Source organism: Ranitomeya imitator, chromosome 2 (genome assembly GCF_032444005.1).
Source record: "Ranitomeya imitator isolate aRanImi1 chromosome 2, aRanImi1.pri, whole genome shotgun sequence".
NCBI classification, from domain to species: Eukaryota; Metazoa; Chordata; class Amphibia; order Anura; family Dendrobatidae; genus Ranitomeya; species Ranitomeya imitator.
This window is the reverse complement of record NC_091283.1, coordinates 532155484-532180050: the sequence shown is the minus strand read 5'-3', so window position 1 is coordinate 532180050 and position 24567 is coordinate 532155484. Positions and strand designations below refer to the sequence as shown.

The 24567-nt window shown below is 41.7% G+C and overlaps 1 protein-coding gene across 1 annotated transcript in view; it reads right to left on the bottom strand.

The window, feature by feature from the left end:
- The window catches only part of ETV4 (ETS variant transcription factor 4), a 67401-nt gene extending 46693 nt beyond the window's left edge, over positions 1-20708 (bottom strand). The window contains exons 1-4 of the mRNA XM_069751861.1: positions 20497-20708; positions 19324-19415; positions 19050-19140; positions 17931-17978 (exon numbers count right to left, since the gene is read on the bottom strand). Coding sequence (XP_069607962.1) covers positions 17931-17978; positions 19050-19140; positions 19324-19380 — 196 coding nt within the window. The 5' untranslated portion in view covers positions 19381-19415; positions 20497-20708. The remainder of the gene's footprint in view (positions 1-17930; positions 17979-19049; positions 19141-19323; positions 19416-20496) is intronic.
- Positions 20709-24567: the final 3859 nt, after the last annotated feature.

Here is a 24567-nt window from a genome sequence, read left to right as displayed (position 1 = left end):
GAGCACATCACCATTCTCAAGGACATACCTACTGAAAAGATCTCATTGGTGTAGGACATCACAGGGGGTTAATACTTCCTAAAGTGGGGAAAAATAAGACGCAGCACAAAGTTCGAGTCTAAAATTATCCCCTCCGTTAATAGGTTAGAGATTGCACTCTGACATTTGGGAAGGAAGTATTATATTGTCTGCTGGTCATTGAGTAACACTAGTAGAAGAGCCAGCACTAAACTGGCAGTGTTACTTCCGGTGCATTCCCAAGCCCCAGAATCAGATAGCAGAAACTATTTAAAGCTGGCACGTTGGCACAGACTTCTGTAAAGTGATCTAGGATGCAAAGGATCTGTGCGAAGTAAGACGTCTCCTGCAGCGGCTGGGCCAGCTTTAGAGGAGCAGAAGGGTTGCAGCAGAATATATTCATTTCCCACATGTTCACCGTCTGCTCTTCTCCGATAGTGGGGATATGTAAGCTACGGAAAGCTGGGTGACAATCCCTACCGGGTTATATAATGCTAAAATATAGCCGCCTCTATTGGATGGCAGGGGGCAATGCTTATGCAGACTTTCATAATGGTTGGAAGCCCTTCTGATCCACAGAAAGCTGGGTTACATCCCATATGGCTGGTATAACATTTTCCAGGTTTTGTCATGCTGCTTTGCCGAGATTTTAAGTCGGCTTATAAGGCTACGTTCACATTAGCGTTGCGCGCCGGTGCGTCGGCGACGCAACGCACGACGCACAAAAAACGCGTGCAAAACCCGCGCAAAAACGCTGCGTTTTGCGACGCGTGCGTCGTTTTTTGACGAAAATCGGACGCACGAAAAATGCAACTTGTTGCATTTTCTTGCGTCCGACGCTAGCGTTGGAAACGACGCACGTGTAGAAAAACGCACGCGTCCCCTATGTTAAACATAGGGGCGCGTCGCCGCTGCGTCGCCGCTGCGTCGCCGACGCAACAGCGACGCACATTAGCGGAACGCTAATGTGAACGTAGCCTTAGTTATTCACAGTTTTGCACAAATAGGCAGCTTTTGCCATTCAGCCGTTTAGGAAAGTTGGGTGGCATCAATTGCATCAGTTGAACTTGCAAAGGGAAAAGTAGTGCAGTTATTGTTTCGGCAACACGTGACCTATGGCTACTAGTGACATCAATACGATTTTTTGATCCCTCATTTGTAAGTAGGAAACGGGGTTTCCTGTATCTATTCACTTGGAAATCTAATGCATTTCCATTGTCTGCGGACCCGATCCACCCACTGTGCGCTTACAGTAGGATCATCCCCTTACAAAACAAAGCAGGCCTGTGATCTGCAGAAATTAACCCTTTGTGATGTAACCGACACCCGGGATCACAAGAGGTTAATCTTGCATTTCTTTCCCAGTAACTCCATAAACAAACATTACTGAGAAAACAATTAACCTGCTCTATAGGAACACGTGACACGGCATGCAACGGGTTTAGGCCTCATTAAGACGTCAGTATTTTATGTACATACGTTCTGTGTTTTTAAAGTCACATGCTTTAATGAGAAAAAAAAAAGGTTCAAGGTTTAAAAAAAAAAATTATAAAAAAGGGAAAAGAGCAATAACGGTAAACCCACCACTATTTAGCCCGCTGTTTTTCGTTAAGCAGACCTTTGCGGATCCTTCTACCATCATCACTTAGCTGCAGCGGTCACCTGGGGATTGATGGAAAACCTTCACTGGAGGATAGCGAGCCAAGACCAAACAGGCCCTCCAGAGAAATGGTGGAGGATTTACAGGGAAAAATAAAAACACATTACATTTTTTGCTGAGCTTTTTAATGCAAATTAAAAGCTGCGTTTTACAGGACTAGCAAAAGCCACGAGATTTCAGCAATCTCACACACTTTTTCCTGACGGAATTGGAAAACTGCTGCTTTTTTTTTTTTTTTTTAAAGCTGCAGCGTTTGTTCACCCATAAAAAGCAATGAGGAAGTGTAAAAAATGCAGGTATCCGGTTTTGCTGCGTTTTTTTGTGTGCAGAAAACTCAGGAACAACAGGCACTAAACTATCAGCATGAAAAACGCAGCAAAACCGGTTTTGTTTTTTTTTGGGGGGGGTTTTAAGCACCTTACTGCCAAGAGAGCAGGTTTGCCAGCAGAAAAAAAGCACCAAAAATGAAACGTGTGAACATAGCCCTGTTGTGTTACTTTAATGCATTTACTCCGTTCTGCTAATTTTTCAAAAAAACTTGAACAATTCCCTGACGGTAATCGGTCACCAGGTTTTTGCCACCTAATCTAAGAGCACCATAATGTTGAGACAAGGACCCCAATTCCAGCGATGCGTCACATACTGGGCTGCTTGCTGCCGTTTTGAGAATCTCCTGATAAAACAGTGTTCTCATCAATAGAACCAGTAAACCTGCTGCCAGGTAGTCCTCCATATTCACAAGCTCTATATAACCTGCTACTGATTAGCAGCTCTCTGCCTATGCACACTGTACACAGAAAGCTACCAATCAGTGGTGTGGGCGGAGTTATACAGAGCTCAGCATTTAGAGAGCTGCTGCATAAAAAAAGTGATTTTATCAAAACTGCAGGAGTTAGCCCAATATAGGATACATCTCTCCAGCGTCCCTGCCCCTACATCAATGTTGCTCTCAGATGTAGTAGCACAAATAAGGGACCAGTTTTCCTCTGAAAAGGCATTTACAGAACATGACTAAGGCACCAACTGAAAGGTAGCCAGTGTGCCAAATTTGAGCACGCACTGCATGCATATACCGCTGACCAGCCAAAATGCCCAGGAAATTTACAGCGCACGTGCAAAAAACTGCAACCCCCAAAAATTGAATGCTTCATAAAGATCTAGGGACACTCACATGGGTCTTTTTTTTTCTGGCTATCGGGTGGAGAGTTGGCAGAAAAGGTTATTCTGTCGACAATATATAGCTATAAACCTAGATAAGCAAAGTCAGAGAAAGAAAGGATTATAGGACTCGTCTAACATTTCCCAGCCAAGATTGTGTCTGTGGTTCCACAGTTATGTCGACCACCATAAAATAAGGAAATCCATTGAGGTCGGTTATCTCAATCCGTGGTGGTTATTAATGAGACTGCTGAATCATGGTAGTATCTGGAAGGCCAAGACAAATGACTCGAGAACAGTTCGGTCTTCGCTGGGTGTAGTTACATTTTTCCTTGATACCGCCATTTGTTACCTCAGATGTTCTGCCTTACAATGTAATTTGTCACGTTTATGGCCAAGTGGTTCTTTACACCAGAGCTGTAATTACATTTCGTCTAGTGCCTTAACGGCTAGATACAAATGAATCTGGAGAGGTTACAGTTAGAAGGAAGCACCTGGTTTTCTGCACCTAGGGGACGCCTCAAGGATACAGAGGGACGGCGGTGTACATGGGATCTGATTCACAGTTCTGGCATGGACAACAAGGTACAACTAGAACAAGAGGGCAGAGGATGGGTTACAGTGATCATAAAGTCCAGGGAATATTTCGATTACGCTGAATTTTAGGAGCACAGTGAATGCAGCCATGTTTGTTTTTTTTTTTGCACGATCAGGCCAGAGCTCCCCAATGCCTTTATTACTGGCAAACAGCTTCTCGCTGTCATTACAGAGCTCTCTATGGATTCAGTCAGACTGGCTCCTAGACTCTCATGCTTTTTGCCACGCCAGCTCTGAGGTTTCTTTTATAGCAGGTAGGAGGGCGGCGCAGACTGGGTGGGCCAAGGCACTTGAGAGATTTATATTTTACGTGCTGTTGAAAAGAAAGCCGTGCCTTTAGGGCTACTATTATTCCATAAAGATATAAAATGGCATAATCTGAAACGCAAATATTTCATTATCCAAAGGGACTCCAGAGAATTGTGCATGTTTTCTTCTCTTGGGTTATGATCAAGCTTCCAGTTTTGCAACTGAAAAAGTATAATGACGTATACATTATAATGATTCAATCCATAAATCTCTGCTTTAACTTACTAATATATCCCTTTTAAATTTGGTTCCCAAGTGGCACATAAGTGTCCAAACTCTGGTAGCTGATGCAGCCAGTCTACAGATGATGATTTTTGTAACCTGGCAGATCACATTTTCAGCAAACAAGTGTCTCATCATTGGAAATTTGCGTAAAATTTCCAATAATGTCCTTCACGGTTTCTTAAATATATAAAGCACATAACCAATTCACCTGCACAAACACAGGTACCGTATATTGATCTCTGGTCAGTCCACATAGATGACCCTATGAATGAGGGTCTAAGGGGTATCGTTTCTCCTTATGGAGTGACATACCATCTCTGGCTTGTCAAGGTAAGGAGGCTTATTCGCCGTGCAATGCTCCTCTGGGAAATATAATATGCAAATTGCCTCTTCTGAGAAAAAGAGGACTTAACTCTATAGCGCCACCTGTTGGAAGTAGCGATCCTACAAGTCACAATCAACTCTTTAACGAGTTGATTGTGACTTGTAGGATCGCTACTTCCAACAGGTGGCGCTATAGAGTTGAAGTCCTCTTTTTCTCAGAAGAGGCAATTTGCATATTATTTTTGTCTTTGAATGAGTGGATTTCTACTACAGCTTGTACAATGGAATCGGAGCATGGAACCAGCTTCTTGACCTCCATTTACCCTAATAAGTCACATATGTAAAGGAGTTTCTGTATGGGATAATACGTTTCAGGATAGTCTTATGTCGGAATCCTTTACATGTTTTAAAGATAACACCCCACATTAAACGTCTATAAAAAAACCTCAGTGAATGTGTGGCATCCCAGGTGTCCGGATGCCACAATGGCATTGCCTTCCTCACGAGTGAGGGTGGGTTGTCATGCCTGGAAGTAAGGAGAGATCCCCTTAGCAGGTAACACACATACAACACCTTCCCTAGCTTCCCTATAAGTTCTGGCCTGGAGGCAGGGTTAGAGAGTTACGTGAGACAGTGAAGGGAGAGGAAGCGTGTGAGGAGAGAGACTGGGAATGGAGCTGTGACTGAGCTCTTAGGATTAAGCGCACAAGAAACCGGACACCGAAGTCCGTGGTTGCATGGGGACTAAAGGCCTAGCAACCAGAACCCCTGCAGGTCTCCTGGCCCATCTAACACCTGGAGGCACCACAGCAGGTCAGGAGCCTGGGGCTGTCAGTGAGAAGACAGTGCCCATGAAAGGCTCATGCTGTCAACCATACGAGTTAAGAGTAACAGACACAGAGAGGAACTTGTGTAAAGCTTCAGGCAGCAAGGCACAGAGAATACAGCGCAAAGGGAAGGCCTCTGAACCCACCTGGCTAAATGGATCCCAAGTTGCTCCCAGACCGCCCGGACCCCATCAACACCTGTTACCTGTGCCCCGGACTTCACCTGAAAATCACCAGAAAAAAGGTAAAGGAAACTGCAATACCTATGTCCTCCAATCATTTCCTGCACCCCACCATCTATCATCCCTTACGAACTGCACCGGTAGCCCTGAGTACTAAGCTCTACCTGTGGGGAGCTATACCAACTCTGCTGCAACACCATCAGCCCCAGTGGTCCCCTTTAAGCAGCGTCGGCCATCCCTGGTCGAGTACCACAGGTGGCGTCAAACATTTCCCCATAGACTTAATTTTCCACTGCACTTCATCCCCTTTACTTGGACGCCCAGGGCCACGGACCAGGTCACTGCTGCCGTGACCTTCCCCTTTAAGAACTGTGTCTGGCCCGGTACCGAGTATCCCACGGCCCTATGGGGTGCTCCAAATGTAGCTCTATGGCATCTGACATTATAGAGAAAAAGTCTAGAAATATCTCAAAAGCATGCTATTCTGAAATCCAAAAGGCATGACATCCAGCTCTAAAATAATTTGTTCTCGCCATAAAATGTCTTGCTATATAAAAGGCAATAGGCATATTGTAAAGAAAGCACACACCACCACACTACTAAGAGCATTTGAAGAAATTAAATACCAGGAAGTCTATATACTCAATTGATGTGAAGTCTACAAGTCAATGGCGACCATGAAGTACAAGTTTATGAGATGCAGAGTTGGCCCAGAAATGGCATAAAATACCAGCAGACTAGCAACACCCTACGGGAGAGGTTATTCCATATAATCCAGCTTCCAGCTCTTTTTCTGCCACTACAGCCACAAGAAACATCGCAAAGCTCATAAAGTCCCAGGGAAAGAATCACAGATCATGTGTAAATTGAGCCAGGGGGTTGCAGAAAGTTGTTTAACATCCCTTAAAACTCCTTTCCAAATTGTCTTTTTCCATTCACAAATGCCAGAAATCCTTTTACTAGTAACTACAGCTTAATGTGTCCTGTTTTTCATAAATGCTGATGTTGGGCTTGCTTTTTTAACAAGTTGAACTGTATAAACAAGGCAATCCTGCCCAAAAACTTCCATTACTCCAATGTTTCCAAATAGGAAACTGAAAAATAAACGTCCAAACGTCTGCTAAGATCCTCAAAAAGCATATTAAAATGAGAGCACCTGCTTGGCTATCAATGTGCAAGGCTAAGGTTTACCGGTGTTTCCACTGTTTTGCTACCACTGCAAAGTGCTGATCCAAAACTTTCAATTCTGATTCCTGCAATAGGCTCCAGGAACCAAAACAAGTATCCTGGGCATTTAAGGTTCAGGTTTTTGTCCATTTGTATGCATATAATATATATATCTATGGTAGCATGTAAAAGTTTGGGTACCCCTGGTCAAAGTTACTGTTATTGTGAACAATTAAGCAAGTTAAAGAATTTTATGGTGAGGACAGAGGAGAGGTTTTCTTCTGATGACTCTTCCATGAATGCCATATTTGGGCAGGTGTCTCTGAACAGTATAATAATGTGCCACAACTCCAGAATCTGCTAAATCTTTGTGAAGGTTTTTTGCAGTCAAGCAGGGGTTCCGATTTGCCCCTATAGCAATCCTACGAGCATCGCTCACTGAAATTTTTCATGGTCTTACAGACCTTATCTTGATCTCCACTGTTCCTGTTACCTGCCATTTCTTAATTAGATTTCGAACTAAAGGTACCGTCACACTCAGCAACTTTGCAAAGAGAACAACAACGAACCGTGACGTTGCAGCGTCCTGGATAGCGATCTCGTTGTGTTTGACACGCAGCAGCGATCTGGATCCCGCTGTGCCATCGCTGGTCCGAGCTAGAAGTCCAGAACTTTATTTGGTCGTCAGGTCGGCGTGTATCGTCATGTTTGACATCAAAAGCAATGATGCCAGCAATGTTTTACATAGAGCTAACAACCAGCGAGAACGAGAAGTGAGTCGCCGTTACGTCACTGGATCGCTCCTGCATCGTTCTGGAGCTGCTGTGTTTGATGTCTCTACAGCGACCTAAACAGCGACGCTCCAGCGATCTAGTTTAGGTTGGCTCGTTGTCTATATCACTGCAGTGTCGCTGAGTGTGATGGTACCTTAAGGAAAGGGCAACTTGATAACGCCTTGCCATCTTCTTATAGCCTTCTTTTGCTTTGTGGGCCTAAATCATTTTCAGAGTGCTAGGCAGCTGCTTAGAAGAACCGATGGCTGCCGTTTTTTGAAACAAGGTTACAGGAGGATGGGTTTTTAAAAAGCTGTGAAATTTGCATCATCTGCTCTTTCCGAACAATCCGTGAACAAGCCATAATCATAAGCTAATTAATTAATTGAAATTTTGGTCAAAGGGTATCAGAGCACACAAATTTCCAAGAATGTCCAAACTTTTGCATCGGTCGGCCCAGTTTCCTTTTTGTAATTTAAAAAAAAAAAAAAGTAAACTTTTTTTTTACCTTTAGGCCTTTTAGAGCAGGGGACCCCAACTCCAGTCCTCAAGGCCCACCAACAGGTCATGTTTTCAGGATTTCCTTTGCATTGCACAGGCGATGCAATTATTACCTGGGCAAGATTAAGGAAATCCTGAAAACATGACATGTTGGTGGGCCTTGAGGACTGGAGTTGGGAACCCCTGTTTTAGAGATCATTTCAAATTGCTTAATTGTTCATAATAACAGTAATTTATTATATTTTAGGCAATAAAAAGACTATAAAAAAAGTTCAGTCAGTGTGCTTTTTATCAGAATGTGAGTTTGGTGGGTGTCTTCGTTTTTTTACCATCAGAAATTGGACAATTTCATCAGGTTCTCAGGAAAAGAAAAAAAAAAGCGCCATATTAGTTGGCGAAATTTATAATGAATTTTGGTGGCTTCCAACCCACCATTTGTTAAGGTACCTTCACACTGAACAACTTAACAACAATATCGCTAGCGATCCGTGACGTTGCAGCGTCCTGGATAGTGATATCGTTGTGTTTGACACGCAGCAGCGATCTGGATCCTGCTGTGACATCGTTGGTCGGAGCAGAAAGGCCAGAACTTTATTTCTTCGCTGGATCTCCCGCAGACATCGCTGAATCGGCGTGTGTGACGTCACCGCTCTGCTTTACGGCCGGCCGGCGCTCACAGTCAGTGCGGGAAGCTGAGGCCGGGGTACAGACACCGGAATGTAAGTATGTAGTGTTTGTTTTTTTCGTATATTTACAATGGTAACCAGGGTAAACATCGGGTTACTAAGCGCGGCCCTCCGCTTAGTAACCCGATGTTTACCCTGGTTACCAGGGGACTTCGGCATCGTTGGTCGCTGGAGAGCTGTCTGTGTGACAGCTCCCAAACGACCACACAGCGACGAAACAGTGACGCTGCAGCGATCGGCATCGTTGCCTATATCGCTGCAGCGTCGCTTAATGTGACGGTACCTTTACTCCTGACTCACCCCAGACAGATTGTGTTGGGGAAAGATAATGATTGGCACATTGGAATTCAAATAGCTGATACTTTTGTTCTCCCTGGAGATAAACTACTACCAGAAGAGCCTGGTAGGGACTATCAGAGATCATATTAGTGCTTGGCTGAGCGTTCCTGTGTATGGGGGAGTTGTTAAAGAGCAGCTGGCCCGAATGCGACTGATGGCCATCAAATGTGTATAGGGGTTTTAATTGTTGGAGACCGCTGGTATATAGTTTGCCAATGAGCTAGGCTCATCAATTTGGAGGTTAAAAACAATACTATCTAATACAAGTTCATTTGATGTATCAGCAATCAAAAAATAAAATGAAGCACAATAGACTTCATATGGAGAAATGCTACAGTGATTCTTCCCTGGACTAAAATTGTTTAGTTGCAATTTTAAATTTTCGTTATACCCAGTAGATGTAGAAGATAAGTCACGAAACCTGAGGTCTAATAGACACAATCACAATATAAAAATGTGTCACAGGATTCCCTGTTTTATAAAATAAGGCACAACTCTCTGCATTTGAAGCAATCTCCTGTTTAGAGGCAGGATGATGCAATCTTAGGATTTAGGCTGGCCTGTGCCAAGGAATAACATAAAAAACAGAACTCAGAATACACAGTTAGGGTCCCTGCCAACAAGTAACCACAAACATGTAGGCATTTCCATTTTAGCTCGACTTTCAAGAAAAAAAAAAATCCTGTAAAAAAAGGGAACATTCATACACAATATAAAAACACTGATGCAAAAAAAGATGATCTAAAACCGTTACAAAATAAATTTGACGTCACCAAGTCAGTGGAGGATGTATCGGATACTGCTCATTTTCTGAAAAGTAGCACCATGAAGGAAATTTTCATAAGAACCAAGGTTCCATCTGGAGAAATTAAGATTACATCATACCATGTTTTTATACACAGGCTTATAGGCTTCATTACGGCAGACATTTTGTCAAACCTTAACCTGTTAAAAAGATTTTTTTAGGAATCTCTCGAATTACTTACTCCTTTATTGGAAATTCAGATAAGCCCATATTAAATCTTGATTTAATAGAAGGTAAACTTACTGGTGACTGCAATTCTGAAGTGAATATAAAAAACGCTACTAATAGGAAATTGTGACACAAACATGTCAACCAGTCGTTTCTTCTTCCTCACAAACCCTCCACGGATCCAAAATGACAACTATTTTCAAATTTAACTCTACCACTTCATTAAGTGGGAAGACCCAACCAAAAGTGGAGCTTAACTTTAAAAACCGAGAAGTTGACAGTCTTCAACATGCAGAGAAGTGATCTCCAACCTGATGTTTTTTGAGCTTTTGCAAACTTACAATTCTAGGCAAGCCATTAAGTTATGCTCAGAGTTGTAGTTTTACAACATCGAGAGCACCAACATCAACACTTGTTTTCAAAACCAGTTGGTCAGAGTATAGAATCTGAAGACAGCTGTCAACGGGATTATCCTCTAATTGATTTATTAAATTTTAAGCTGGACTCTATGGTTTAATTTCCTTCGCTTTAGGCAGGAGTACGCTCAAACAAGCTTCGGGCCACTAACCACATAATTTAGCCACTTTCACTATTAACCAAATCAAACCACAACTGATCACCCTCACATGTAATAATGTTGGAAAGGGGAACCAAGGAAGTAAGGTTGGGTAAGCACAATTATTAGCACATCAAAGGGAATGTCATTTGTAGACCCAAGGAGTTAGTGTGCTATTGTCCCTTCATCACCTAGTTCTTCCTGTCCTCTGTAGCAGAGACCTCCACTACAGTCCTAAGGATTTGCTTAAGCTAGTACATACTCTAAAAGACCCAACCAAATGGTTAAGGAAAACAGATCAAAGGACTACATCAAATCACAGCAGCTAATCTAACTGATGGACAAAGTCTATGGCTTATTCTGAAGATATGATGCACACAGGATGTGGGGCATGTAAAGTATAGATTATATACAATGTAGACTCGCCACAGATGGACCTTACGTTGGGAAGCTGCAATTGGAATTAGGTTATACTCCGATCTAATGAGGTATATATATTCTGTAAGAGCAAAGGCTAACAGATATACATAAATTCATTTAAGAAAACTAACCAAATGTTTTATTAATATATGGGAAAATTTACATAGTACGGTAACCCAAACTCAGTTTCCAGTTCAAACTCCACAAACTTCCACAACAAAAGTAAATAAAGTAACCATAGGTAAAATCTGCAAAAATGTAAAATAACCATACCTAAATGATAAAAAAATACAAATATAGAAGCAAAAAAAAAAAATCTAAAAAAAAAGGCAAATTATTAAATATCAGCTGAACTTCACAGGAGATTGGTGCCGATTGAGAGGTTTCTAGACCTACAGACAAGATTTCGTAAAATGATGCAAGACTCAGCTGATCTAATGGCCTAGTGTCAAAAATTGTCAGTGAATAGCTGGAGTGATGGGATCCATCAGTGGGTCCTTTTATCTGCGTGGTGCCTGTAGTTACATGGGGACGTTGGGCAACCAGACAGGTCCCGACGCCTGAGGATTATGTATCTACTATCTCTTCTAGCTTATAAATAAAAAGTTAAAACAAAACATATCTCCATCACAACATTAATTCTATAGAAAAACCTCAATGGCTCCACCAGTAAATCATACATGAAAAGACAAAGCAAACCAGACAGATCCAAGCAAAAAATCCGCTCCAATGCAGTTCACCTGGATCCTCAACCCTGTTGCTACACACATATATATATATATATATATATATATATATATATATATATATATATATTATTTATATATATATATATATATATATATATATATATATATATATATATATATATATATATATATGTGTTATAAACTGGTATCCCAGCAATATCATAACAACGCAAAATCATGTGCTCCTCTATAGGCAAGGGCAATACAGATTTTTTAGCAGATAAGAGCAATCTTAAATCAACACTACAATCTATGAGTCCTGCCACTTCCCATATCTCGGCAGACACTTGTAAATGAAGATTTTCTGAACTGGAACTTCAAAGACTCCAATTAAAGACCAAATGCGCAAAAAAGAAAAAAAAACAGAGGAGACATTGAAATACTTAACAAGAAGTGTTACATCTGAACAGTTTCTGTGATTGTCAATCACATACAGAACCATTAAACTCTATTTGCCCTACATCACAGAAGCCCCGGACGTGACTTCCCAAAATGGATGACTGTGAAACACATTTGGAACCAAACTCAAAATGCTCAGCTTTTTCTCCAACTCAACTAACGAGAAGCTGGTCAACAATATATCTACTGTAACCTCATTACTTCTAAGAAATAAAATCATTTACCAGAAAGTTATAGTTTACCGGAAGTTTATAGTACATAAACTGTTGATATATTATCAAAATATCAGATTAAAATACCTTTTAACATTTGTTAGCTCGTAAGAGTGATGGAACCTGACAAGATAGCTTTTAGACCAGAAAATAGTTGTTCCTTTTTATCCTTTTTATTTTTTTTTTGTTCCATTTTTTTATGGAAACCTAATGCAATCATGACTACCCCAGTAACTGGTTTCTTGTTCATCATGCTCTTTATATGTTGAGGGAGAATCTGGTTTTATATTCAAGTCTTGTTCTTGAAGATTTTTTTTTTAATATCAAATTATGATTCACAATGGATTATCACTACCGTCGATACCAACGGAATGATAAAATCCAACTCAACACTGTTCAAGCCTGGCCTGATGCCCTCAAGCTGTCCAAGGTGGCCACCATGCATGGCTAGCTTGGCTCCAGTTTAACAGTGATGGATATATAAACAGAACCAGGATGCCATTACCAACAGAAATACTTCTAGCTTTAAAAATAATAATAAAAAAAAAAAGTGATACAAGTTCACTAGTCAAATATTTCTATTTTCTAAACACGTCCCTCAACAATGGATCAAAAGTAAGAAAAATGTTGATTTCTAGGAAATAGGAAAAATAGATTGTATGTCAAGCTGTGGCGTTAGCAGTCTTCGTAGTTTATTGAGGAAGGAAAAGATGAAGTCCATGCTTTGCAATGTCTGACTAAAGCAAAACAGAGGTATAACCTGTAGATACAAGTGGGAAACCTCTAGAAAATATGAAGCCTTATTTAATGCAAGCGTATAAAATTAATAGAAAACTAAAATAAAGAGGTCTATAAATCCTCATTGAACGAGTGGACTATTTATTGAAATAAACTTGCATAACAAGGGTTTATTGTATTTCCTTTCACACCTCGAGCCATAAAGTGAGCATGGGCTATAGGTTATACAGCATGGTAGGTCAATAGAGCACAGATAATGGAAAAACAAACAGAACGTGGCAAAGTTCAACATACATTATTGCTAATAGAAGTAGCAAAATACTGAAGACTCTGGTTAACTAATTCAATTAAAGGGTTAGAAATAGAAACCAGAAAAAGACCATTATAAAATTAAAAAAAAAAAAAAAAAAAACTTTACTAGTGACAATGTCAAATAAAACAGTATCCATTTGAAACTATTCAAAAAGGCAAAACAAAGAGACAAAAATCCTGTAGTGACTGGGATATCATCAGTCCTAAAAGCCGAACACAAAAAATGCTGCAGTGCTGGAAATATTTCAGTCTAGAAACTACTTCTAAAATGTCAATCAATATACCATCACTAAAGAAATTCTATAGACCTGATAGGTTTATTACTATATAATGAGGCAATTAGGTACCCGCCAGTCCCTATGTAACCTTAAAAGATAACAATGAAAAAAAAAAGACCATAAAAAAATAATCAGGATTATGACCCCAACATGTGACACCTACCTTGATAATACATCAACATATATGTCAATAGAATAAAACCACAATCACAAATGGTCAGATCAAAAGCAACAGATGATACAAGATATATCAAAAACCTACCAGTGATATCAAACCAGATGGAGACTGGGGCTCTAAGCGATTTTGTAATCCCAATATTAAAAAGCATAGCGTCGGTGTCATAAGGATGGGTCCTTTGAGGAAGACGCAGGAGGTTCATGTCCAAACGCATAGGAACTTGCAGTGCCAAACACCAGATCTTAAGTTATCCATTATTATAAGTGGTTCATAGAGACCTGCATGCTCACCTGCATTAGAATTGACAATCCAAGGTCTGACTGTATAACACCCGGAGCGACAGAAGAGAAAAAGCTCCTATCACTGAACCAATTATTTAAAAGGCAAGAATCATTAGTCCTGAATCTTCATTAGTCTTGTTAACCTCTTCATGGAAAACTTGAAGTCGTTAAAGGTTTCAGATGGTTATTGCCGTAAAAGGACAATGCATTAATTCAGGCTTCAGTAGCCAGGACAAGCTGGACAAGGACCAAAAGCCATTTTTATATATTATAGACCATTTCCGAGAGGGGCAAAACCACACATTCACCTGACAACTGGATTTAACCACCTAACCTGTCTGATCCAATAATCAACGTATAGGGAAAATAGAAAAAAACACAATTTTGAGTACTGAAAAATGGTGAGAATGACCAAGATCCAAAAACAGGTAAAATTAAGCGAATTTGTCGAAATATATCCTAATACCAACACGAAATTGCAAGACTCTTGGTTGACCACATAGTAGTTTTTGGAACGTTGGCCGACGAGGACTTAATTCATTGCTTACTATGGACAACATATGTAGGTTTCTACTGTCTTCTGGACATTAAAACCTTAATTACTTCCTAAGCATTTTTCACTATGTATACCAAGTGAGAACATAAATGAAGTGTTAACAAGTAGCCCACACTAGTAAAACAGCGTATAGCTTGGGGTTAATAGCTTACCGTAACTGGTTTTTAAGGAATATAGGCATTCTTTACAGTAAGGCCCTAAAAGTGGCAGGAGCTGCACAACGAACATGACAGCACAAACCCAAGTAGGCAAAGATCACACATCTGTTGCAACCAGCACTTATCTTATTGGCTACTTTTCCTTTGAGGTCTATGAACTTATAGTCCTAGTGACCCCCGAAACCTACAATATATTTGATACTACATTTTCAAATAAATCTTCTAAATTGTACCCCTTTTTTAATCTTGATGGCAAAAAGAGATAAAGAAAAACAAGAAGTTTTGATGTTGAGACCATATCAGTGTTCATGTGTGCAGGATCTGATGTTTGGGATCACTGGCTTCGAAACTGATCAAAATACTTCAAATGTCAATGGACAAAGCAAAAAAAAATGAATGAATGTATGTATGTATGTATGTATGTATGTATGTATGTATGTATGTATGTATGTATGTATGTATATATATATATATATATATATATATATATATATATATATTATGGAAAGAAAAAAGTATCTGATTTTATATTTTTGGGGGGTGAGGTATGGGGTCATGGAATCCAATTCACATTGCATGGTAGACTAGGGAACGTACCTGCCATTAATAGATTACGGAACATACCTCTGCCTGAAAATATTCAGATTCTAGTCATGTGCGACACTCACTGAAACCAAGTCATAAGGTCAAACTACCGTACACGGTATTTAAAAGTGCCAATATTCTGTGAACATGTACTACAGATTTACAGAGCCGGGTTAGTGGTGTAACTATGAAAGCAGAATAGATTGCGAGCATCAATACGGACAAGACCCTCTGCGATTCATACGGAGCCCATGATGATCACATAGTATAAAATGAGCACAACGGCCTGAGACAAATCTGTGTATCACTAGCATCGCAGAAACCTTATCCCATAAGGAATCCTATACAAGACATAGTACAGATGGGATGGTTCGCACACCACGTAACCACGCACCGTTACACAGAACGCACTTTAGGAAACGAGAGTCGCCTACATTTTTGCTATGCAAATCTGTTCTAGGGAAAAAAAAAATAAAGGTCAGCCTTTGTAGTGAAAACGATCAATGCACCAACAAGGCAGCTCGCTCCACGCCACAGCCCACATCACAATGCTCCAGCATTAATGTGCTATAGGCATGAACCCTCATGGTCATTTCCTGTGTTAATGTACACCATATGTTATTGTCCAATTGTCATCAACAATTCATTTACCATAGGAAAGCTGGCAAGGATCAAGATATCTAATATCTACTTTGCATTAATTCTTTAAACCTACACTTGGCTAATAGAGTACAAAAAATATTAGTCTTTATGATGTGGCAAACAATGGAAAGTTTCAGTGAGTGTCAGAAAGTGAAATTTACAAATCCACTGCGCTTTAGATGCACATGCCTATGCACCATTAATCTAGGATATCAATTTCTATGCTCTATGCTCCTTATCTCGAATGGAGCACTTTGCTATAGATCAGGAACTGGCAACCTTCGGCACTCCAGCTATTGTGAAACTACAACTCCCAACATTTGGAGACTATAGGGCATGTTGGGGGCGGTAGTGCCAATGGTTTCGATCCCTGCTCTACGTTTCAACCTCCTAGGCTCCATTATAATCGCTAACCTAGACTGCAAATGGCCATGATCTAGAGAGTGTAGGCTCCAATGTACCACTATCCTCAGTCAGTCCTAAACCAAATACTTCCCATTTATACAGATTACATCAAGATTCCTGCAGGGCAATGATCATATATTGTAGTCTTTATAAGGCTGCTTTCACACATCAGGTTTTTAGTTTCAGGCTAAATCCAGCTCTTTGGAGAAAAACCGGAACCGTTTTTTCCCTCATTGGACTTGTATTAGCGCCGGATGGCCCAGCGTTTCTTCCGTTTTTTTCCCGGATCCGGCGTACACTCGAATCCGGCATCTGGAAAAAACGTCTACTGTAATGTTTTTTGTCTGCGGCGAAAAAGCCGGATCCGTTCCTTCCAGCTTTTCACTACAATGCATGTCTATGGACGCCGGATAGCGCCGGATCCGGAAAAAGGCGGATCCAGCGGCCTGATCCGGCTTTTTACACTGAGCATGCTCAGAAACTATGGGACACATAGGACACATAGGGGGCGTTTTTAAAAACCGGATCCATCAAAAAAACGGATGGAAAAATGGATGAAACGGATGAAAACCGGAAGGAATGGATCCAGTTTACCGCCGGATCTGGCCATCGGATCAGGCAGAAAACCGGATCCGTTCCTTCCGGTTTTCACATATTACGCTGGATCCGGCATTGCGGCGTGACGCCGGAATTGGCATGGCGCCAAAAGACAGATGTGTGAAAGTAGCCTAAAGACCGTCATGGATCACCTGGCGTACACAACAGCAAGGCTTTAGGTTGCAAACGTCCATTTACCAGAACGATCTAGAATGTAAACTTGTCTGTGCCAGAACGGCCTAGAATGTAAACTTGTCTGTGCCAGAACGGCCTAGAATGTTAGCTCCTACGCACCAATACAATATAAGGCTACGTTCACACTAGCGTTGTGCGCCGCTGCGTCATTTTTTGCCGAAAATCGGACGCAAGAAAAATGCAACTTGTTGCGTTTTCTTGGTCCGACGCTTGCGGCAAAAAAGACGCATGCATCGCACAACGCAACAAACAAAAACGCATGCGTCCCCCATGTTAAATATAGGGGCGCATGACGCGTGTGTCGCCGCTGCGTCGCCCGACGCTAACCTGACGCACACTAGCATAACGCTAGTGTGAACGTAGCCTAACAAACACCACACCAATTGCTTTTTTTTCCCCAGACACTGCAGAATAGGTGGGTGCAAGATTAATAAATGATAATTCCTTTCAAGCTTGTACAGACGGCATAAAAATCTCCATCCAGTGTTCCATTTGCTTTCAGTCTAATTAGACTCCAAGGAATTGCTTTTCCTTTCAAACTCATGTTTGGAAAAAAAAACAAAAAAAAACAATAAATTGCAGATAGAGATTCAAAGTGAAATGCATGGAGAAGACCACACGGCAAATACTTCAACAAATTACTGCTTTAACTCTTGCAACACCAGTTTCAGTTAAGAAAAAAAAAAGGAAAAAAAAAAAATGTGGATTGGTGGGGGTGGGGGGGTACGGGCCGAGAGCCAGATCCTATTCATAAGCAAATACACAGCACAATTGTTTTATTCATAATCCTGAAGTTAAACAAGTCCCAAAACGTTGGCAGAAAAGAAAAATATCGCTCATCTGTGGAACGGGCTAAAATAAATACAGGGGAGGGGAGGAATAAATACAGATGTGCCGACCGTGCAATAATAATGCAGGGGGGGGACTTACCTTCTGTTAACCAGGTTTCTTGGAATTGGATTAAATCCTGGAAGAGATCTGAAAAGGAAAGGAAGAGGGTGAATCCAGAATCCGGGTTTCAGGAATTGTTCGCCTTTTATTACAGAAATCACAAGAGTTTACAGCCATTGTGTCTTAATATACTTAATTGTAAAAGGCTTCAGAATAGGAAGGCACTACATAAATAAGAACCATTACTCCGAGAATCCCAGGCGGTGATCATGACATCTACACAGACTCTAGACCCTGTACCAAAATAACCCCTCATAGCCCCCCATATACATACAAGGCATAAGAAAGGCGCAGCAGGCATTCACGTAACTCTAGCCATAGTCTAAATACAGATGTAGCAGAGCCAACACTTGTCATGTCATGGTGTTCGCCCATCGGGAGAAGCGTATACAATACATGGCAGCAAATTATTCATACCCCCATTATACATCTCTAATGACTTTCCATATAGATAATAAAGCAAAGTAAGCCTACATGTAGCTCTGCTATATGCCATGTACACAGACGAAGCAGAGCCGTGTTTGTCATGTAACGGTCTTTGTGCATCCGGATGGCTAAATATGGAGAAGCGCAGATGATACAGTTGGGGTAAATTATACACGACATTCCATATAGACATAGAGCATGGATACTTACATGTAACGTGCACAGATGTAGCAGAGACAAGTCTGTCATGTGTGATGGACAGGCAGACATGATCGGGGTAAGTAACGCTGCTCTGCAACATCTGGACATTTAGTAGAGGATGGCAGGTTTCATGACTGATCACTAACTAACAGTTGAGTATCAAAAATATACATACATACATACATATATATATATATATATAGATATATATATAATATATTTATAATAAATAACTAAAAAAAAAATATATATATATATATATATATATTTTAGTTATTTATTATAAATCTCTCTCAGGGATTCGCTCAATAAAACAAGAGAGCGGATGGAGAAATATTTCCCCGACAATGGAAAGCGATGTGAACATGTCCATTCTTATCACAAAAACTAACACATGACAATAAGTTGCTGCAGACATGTAAATATTTACCCTCTTTTGTGTTGGAGACAATAGCTAAATGTTGACATTACCTTCAGATTCTTGGGGCGGGAGATCTGCATCCATGAATTTTCTCCTGCCGGCCATACAGTATCGGTCTACGTCTCCATGCCCTTGTGGGTTCTGCCCCCCCGACGAATAAAAAAAAAAAGGAAAAAAAATCCAAGTGTCAAATGAAAATATTTCAGATGGCAGCGTGAGGTTACATAAGCAATCTGAGGAAGCGAGAGGATCTTGTGACCATTACAGGAAAGTTGTAGGGAGTAGATAGGAGGAGGAGCAGGAGGAGAAAGGCTCAAGACTCACATTTGTCAGGGTATAAGGCACTTGCTGATCCAGGTAACCTCTCATCCTATGGTCCATTTGTTAACTGTGTGTTGTCATGGAGGATCAGGGGTCTGCAAGGACAGGAAAGAGGAGGGGGAGAGAGGAGCATGAATGGAGAGCACAAACATGCATACATAATGAGACCCATTCACAAAAATGCATACAGGAGGGGGGAGGGGGAGGAGAAGGGGAGTGGGGGGGGTGTCTAGTCAAGAAAAGCTGTGGCCAATTAGCCATGGATTTATACCAATAGAGCAGGGGGTCAGGTCACAAGCCCACAACTCTAGATCTATGTACCCAGATGAAGTTTGGAGAACCAGAAACCCAAAGTTCCTGAATTACTTTAAAAAAAAAGCTGCCCATAGATGCCATTTTATAAGCATGCACAATCCAGACTGTTTTAGGCCATTGCAGTCTTATTTTGGGCACAGGTTTTTTCTTTCATAGAAGCTTTTCCAGTACACATATGGTCAGCGTTGCCTACAAGGAATTATTATACGCGACTCGGATTGTCCACGACTCGGATAGTCCACGACTCGGATAGTCCACGACTCGGATAGTCCACGACTCGGATTGTCCACGACTCGGATAGTCCACGACTCGGATTGTCCACGACTCGGATTGTCCAATACATGGTACAAGTAGGCCATAATCCTTGCAGTTTCCACTTTTTTTTCATAGAAAATCTAAGCATCTATCCCAGGTTTTTTAGTTGAACCTATCTTTGGCACAAGTAGGCAAATTGGCAACCAATCTGTTTGACCCCACAATACACATACGATTGATCAGGTCTGGGGCTCCCAGTGTGCCCAGACTGGTTTCCAGGACATTCCTCCTGAGCCCTGCATCTTCCATAACCCTCAGAGCTATTATTTCCTACTCGGTCCCAGCAGAACATATGGCTGCTGCCCCCGCACAACCTTCTCCAAGGAGCCGATCAGATCGATCCAGGAAGCGATCAGATCGATCCGAGGACTGGACCCTGCAGCTAAAAGTACCCGAAATCCCTGGATCGCGCCTTTCTGCCAGAATCTCTGCTCTAAAGCGCCAGATCCCCCTTCACATGGGCTGCCGGGGTGTGTGCGCCATGATCCTCCTCCTCTACACCCAGTAACACCACCGGATCGTGACTAAAGCGATCGGATCCCTCACCTCAGGGTTCTAGGAGCTGCAGGAAGGTCTCAGCGGACGGGATTTGCTTTGCAGGAGAGGAATCACCAGAGAGGGGAGGGAATGGAGCCCTGCAGCCCCAGATTTAAAGTGCTGATTTGAAAGGACTTGTTTTTCTCGCAGCTCAGACAGTTGTTTGCCCAGGGGAGGCCGCGATTGGTGAGTTTCCTCTTTCATGGTCTCACATTTCCCCTTCTCCTCTTTTGTTTCATTGAGTTTTTTTGTGAATGAAAGCCAGCCTGAGACGCGAGAGCCAATCAGAGCGCAGGCCGCCAGCCCCGCCCAGCCAATGGAAGGAGGGGAGGGAACGGCCAGCCAATCAGGGGCGGAGCTGGTCAGAGTTCCATTCAGAAGTCTGGCACTCATTCATAAAGTGGAGAACAGAGCGGACTTCATTCATGGAGGGAGGAGGGGAGGCAGCAGAGCAGGAGCGGGGCTGGGCCCGGAAAAAAGCCTCCATGTTTGCCCGTCATGTAAACATGTGGAGGAGCACAGCCATGTGCACGGCCGGCAGACACTTCACAGCACACTTTACACGGGCTGCTTGTGGAACAAAAACTTAGTGCAGTTATTACTGCTGCTTTATGCAGGGAGGAAGGAAAACAATTCTGCTACAGTCTATGCAGAAGGTTTTTTTTTGTTTGTTTTTTTTTGCGTAATCGCTGTGCTTTACAGAGCTCACAAGATGAAGGAGACTTATGAAGTCTGTCGCAGCTTTTTTTCCCCTCTGCATATTTTATCAATTTGCTTTTATTTTTTCTTCAAATCAACAGCATGTCAATAAATGCATGATAACATAAAAAAAAAAAAACCGCTCAAATTGAACGCTGCACATACCCTTTAAGGCTATGTGCACATGTTGCAGATAGGTGTGCGGATTTTTCTGCACCGTTTTTGCAAAATCCGCAGGTAAACAGCACTGGATTTACCGTGGTTTTTATGCGGATTCCTATTGAGCAGGTGTAAAACGCTGCGGAATCCGCACAAAGAATTGACATGCTGCGGAAAATACAACACAGCTGCGTTTCCGCACGTTTTTTCCCACAGCATGGGCACTGCGGATTTTGTTTTCCATACGTTAACATGGTACTGTACAACACATGGAAAACAGCTGCAGATTCGCAGCAAAATCCGCAACATGTGCACATAGCCTAAAGGTAACGCTTAGGCCACATTCACACAGTATTTTACATCAGTATTTGTAAGCCAAAACCAGGAGAGGAACAATCCAGAGGAAAAGTATAATAGAAACATATGCACCACTTCTGTATTTATCACCCACTCCTGGTTTTGGCTTACAAATACTGAGGTAAAATACTGACCAAATACTGAACGTGTGACCGTGGCCTAAAAGAAAACTAAACACTAAAAATGCACAAAGAATAAGGCCACATGTACACATTGAGTGTTCGGTGAGTTTTTTACCTCAGGATTTATAAGCCAAAAGTCAGTCAGAGGAAAACTTAATAGAAACACGTCAGCACGTCTGTATTTATCACCCACTCCTGGTTTTGGCTTACAACTACTGATGTAAAATACTGACTGACCGTGGCCTGACACTTTGGAGAAAAAAAAAATGTTGCGTTTCCGTGCGGTCGCCGCACACGTCAAATTGCTGCATGCGGACGCATCCGCATACAACGCATGTCCCTGCATACCCAATATTAAAGATAGGTACACAAAAGAAACGCAGGACACATGCGGCAGTAGGCAGAGCTTCAGGGAGGAAGAAGGGTGTAAGTACGCAGCCATCCGCAGCCCTCCTGAATGCAAACTCGAAACCAGCCATACAGACTGTTTGCAAATTTGCAACATGTGGATCATCTGCAGAAAATTTCTGCAGCAAAATCTGCTGAAATAACCCAAGGCAATGTTCCTGGAAAAAAAATGTTTTAAATTAATTTTATACAAGAGGAAACCACTTTAAAAAATGCCCATATGTTGCACGTTTGTCATGAAAGTTTACAAAACACTAAGAAAACGCTTTAATGCTAAAAGGTGTTGTCTAGACTTTGCATTTTAGTCTGCAGTCACTATGTAACTGCAGACTTGTGTATCCTCACAGCATGCACACTGCATGCTCTTAAGGGCGGTTTCACACGTCCAGATATTCCTGGTACCGGGGAAAAAAAAAATTGGTACCGGAGATATTCATATCGGTGCGCTCACGTGGTACATCAGTGTGGCACACGAGCGGCCGCCCGTGTGCTGCATCAGGACCACACAGACGGCCACCAGGAAGCAGCACTACAGTAAGCGCTGTTCCCCTGCGTGTGGTGCTTAAGCCGGCTGTCATCCGCTCTCCCCTGCTTGGCCGAAAGCAGCGCAACAGGGGAGAAGGGATGAAAGAAAACCAGATGACACAACACACAAAAAGAATTGTTCTAAAGCCAAATTGGATATAATTCCACACCAAACATAAAAAAGGGGGTGGACAAAAGTATTGGCACTGTTCGAAAAATCATGTGATGCTTCTCTAATTTGTGTAATTAACAGCACCTGTAACTTACCTGTGGCACCTAACAGGTGTTGACAATAACTAAATCACACTTGCAGCCAGTTGACATGGATTAAAGTTGACTCAACCTCTGTCCTGTGTCCTTGTGTGTACCACATTGAGCATGGAGAAAAGAAAGAAGACCAAAGAACTGTCTGAGGACTTGAGAAACCAAATTGTGAGGAAGCATGAGCAATCTCAAGGCTACAAGTCCATCTCCAAAGACCTGAATGTTCCTGTGTCTACCGTGCGCAGTGTCATCAAGAAGTTTAAAGCCCATGGCACTGTGGCTAACCTCCCTAGATGATAATAATAATAATAATCTTTATTTATATAGCGCCAACATATTCCGCAGCGCTTTACAGTTTATGTGGAGTAGATGTGGACGGAAAAGAAAAATTAACAAGAGATTTCAACGCAAGATTGTGCAGATGTTGGATAAAGAACCTCAACTAACATCCAAACAAGTTCAAGCTGCCCTGCAGTCCGAGGGTACAACAGTGTCAACCCATACTATCCGTTGGCGTCTGAATGAAAAGGGACTGTATGGTAGGAGACCCAGGAAGACCCCACTTCTTACCCAGAGACATAAAAAAGCCAGGCTGGAGCTTGCCAAAACTTACCTGAAAAAGCCTAAAACGTTTTGGAAGAATGTTCTCTGGTCAGATGAGACAAAAGTAGAGCTTTTTGGGCAAAGGCATCAACATAGATTTTACAAGAGAAAAAAAGAGGCATTCAAAGAAAAGAACACGGTCCCTACAGTCAAACATGGCGGAGGTTCCCTGATGTTTTGGGGTTGCTTTGCTGCCTCTGGCACTGGACTGCTTGACCGTGTGCATGGCATTATGAAGTCTGAAGACTACCAACAAATTTTGCAGCATAATGTAGGGCCCAGTGTGAGAAAGCTGGGTCTCCCTCAGAGGTCATGGGTCTTCCAGCAGGACAATGACCCAAAACACACTTCAAAAAGCACTAGGAAATGGTTTGAGAGAAAGCACTGGAGACTTCTAAGGTGGTCAGCAATGAGTCCAGACCTGAATCCCATAGAACACCTGTGGAGAGATCTAAAAATGGCAGTTTGGAGAAGGCACCCTTCAAATATCAAGGACCTGGAGCAGTTTGCCAAAGAAGAATGTTCTAAAATTCCAGCAGAGCATTGTAAGAAACTCATTGATGGTTACCGGAAGCGGTTGTTCACAGTTATTTTGGCTAAAGGTTGTGCAACCAAGTATTAGGTTGAGGGTGCCAATAGTTTTGTCTGGCCCATTTTTGGAGTTTTGTGTGAAATGATCAATGTTTTGCTTCATTCTCTTTTGTGTTTTTTCATTTAAGACAAATTAAATGAAGATAATAATACCAAAGAATTTGTGATTGCAATCATTTTCAGGAAGAAACTGAGTATTATCTGACAGAATTGCAGGGGTGTCAATACTTTTGGCCACAACTGTAAACAGTAAAAACCCCTTCTACAAAAATGATCTTTCACCCCCAAATTTTTACTTTCACAAGGGTAATAGGAGAAATTGGACCATGAAAGTTGTTGTGCAATTTGTCCT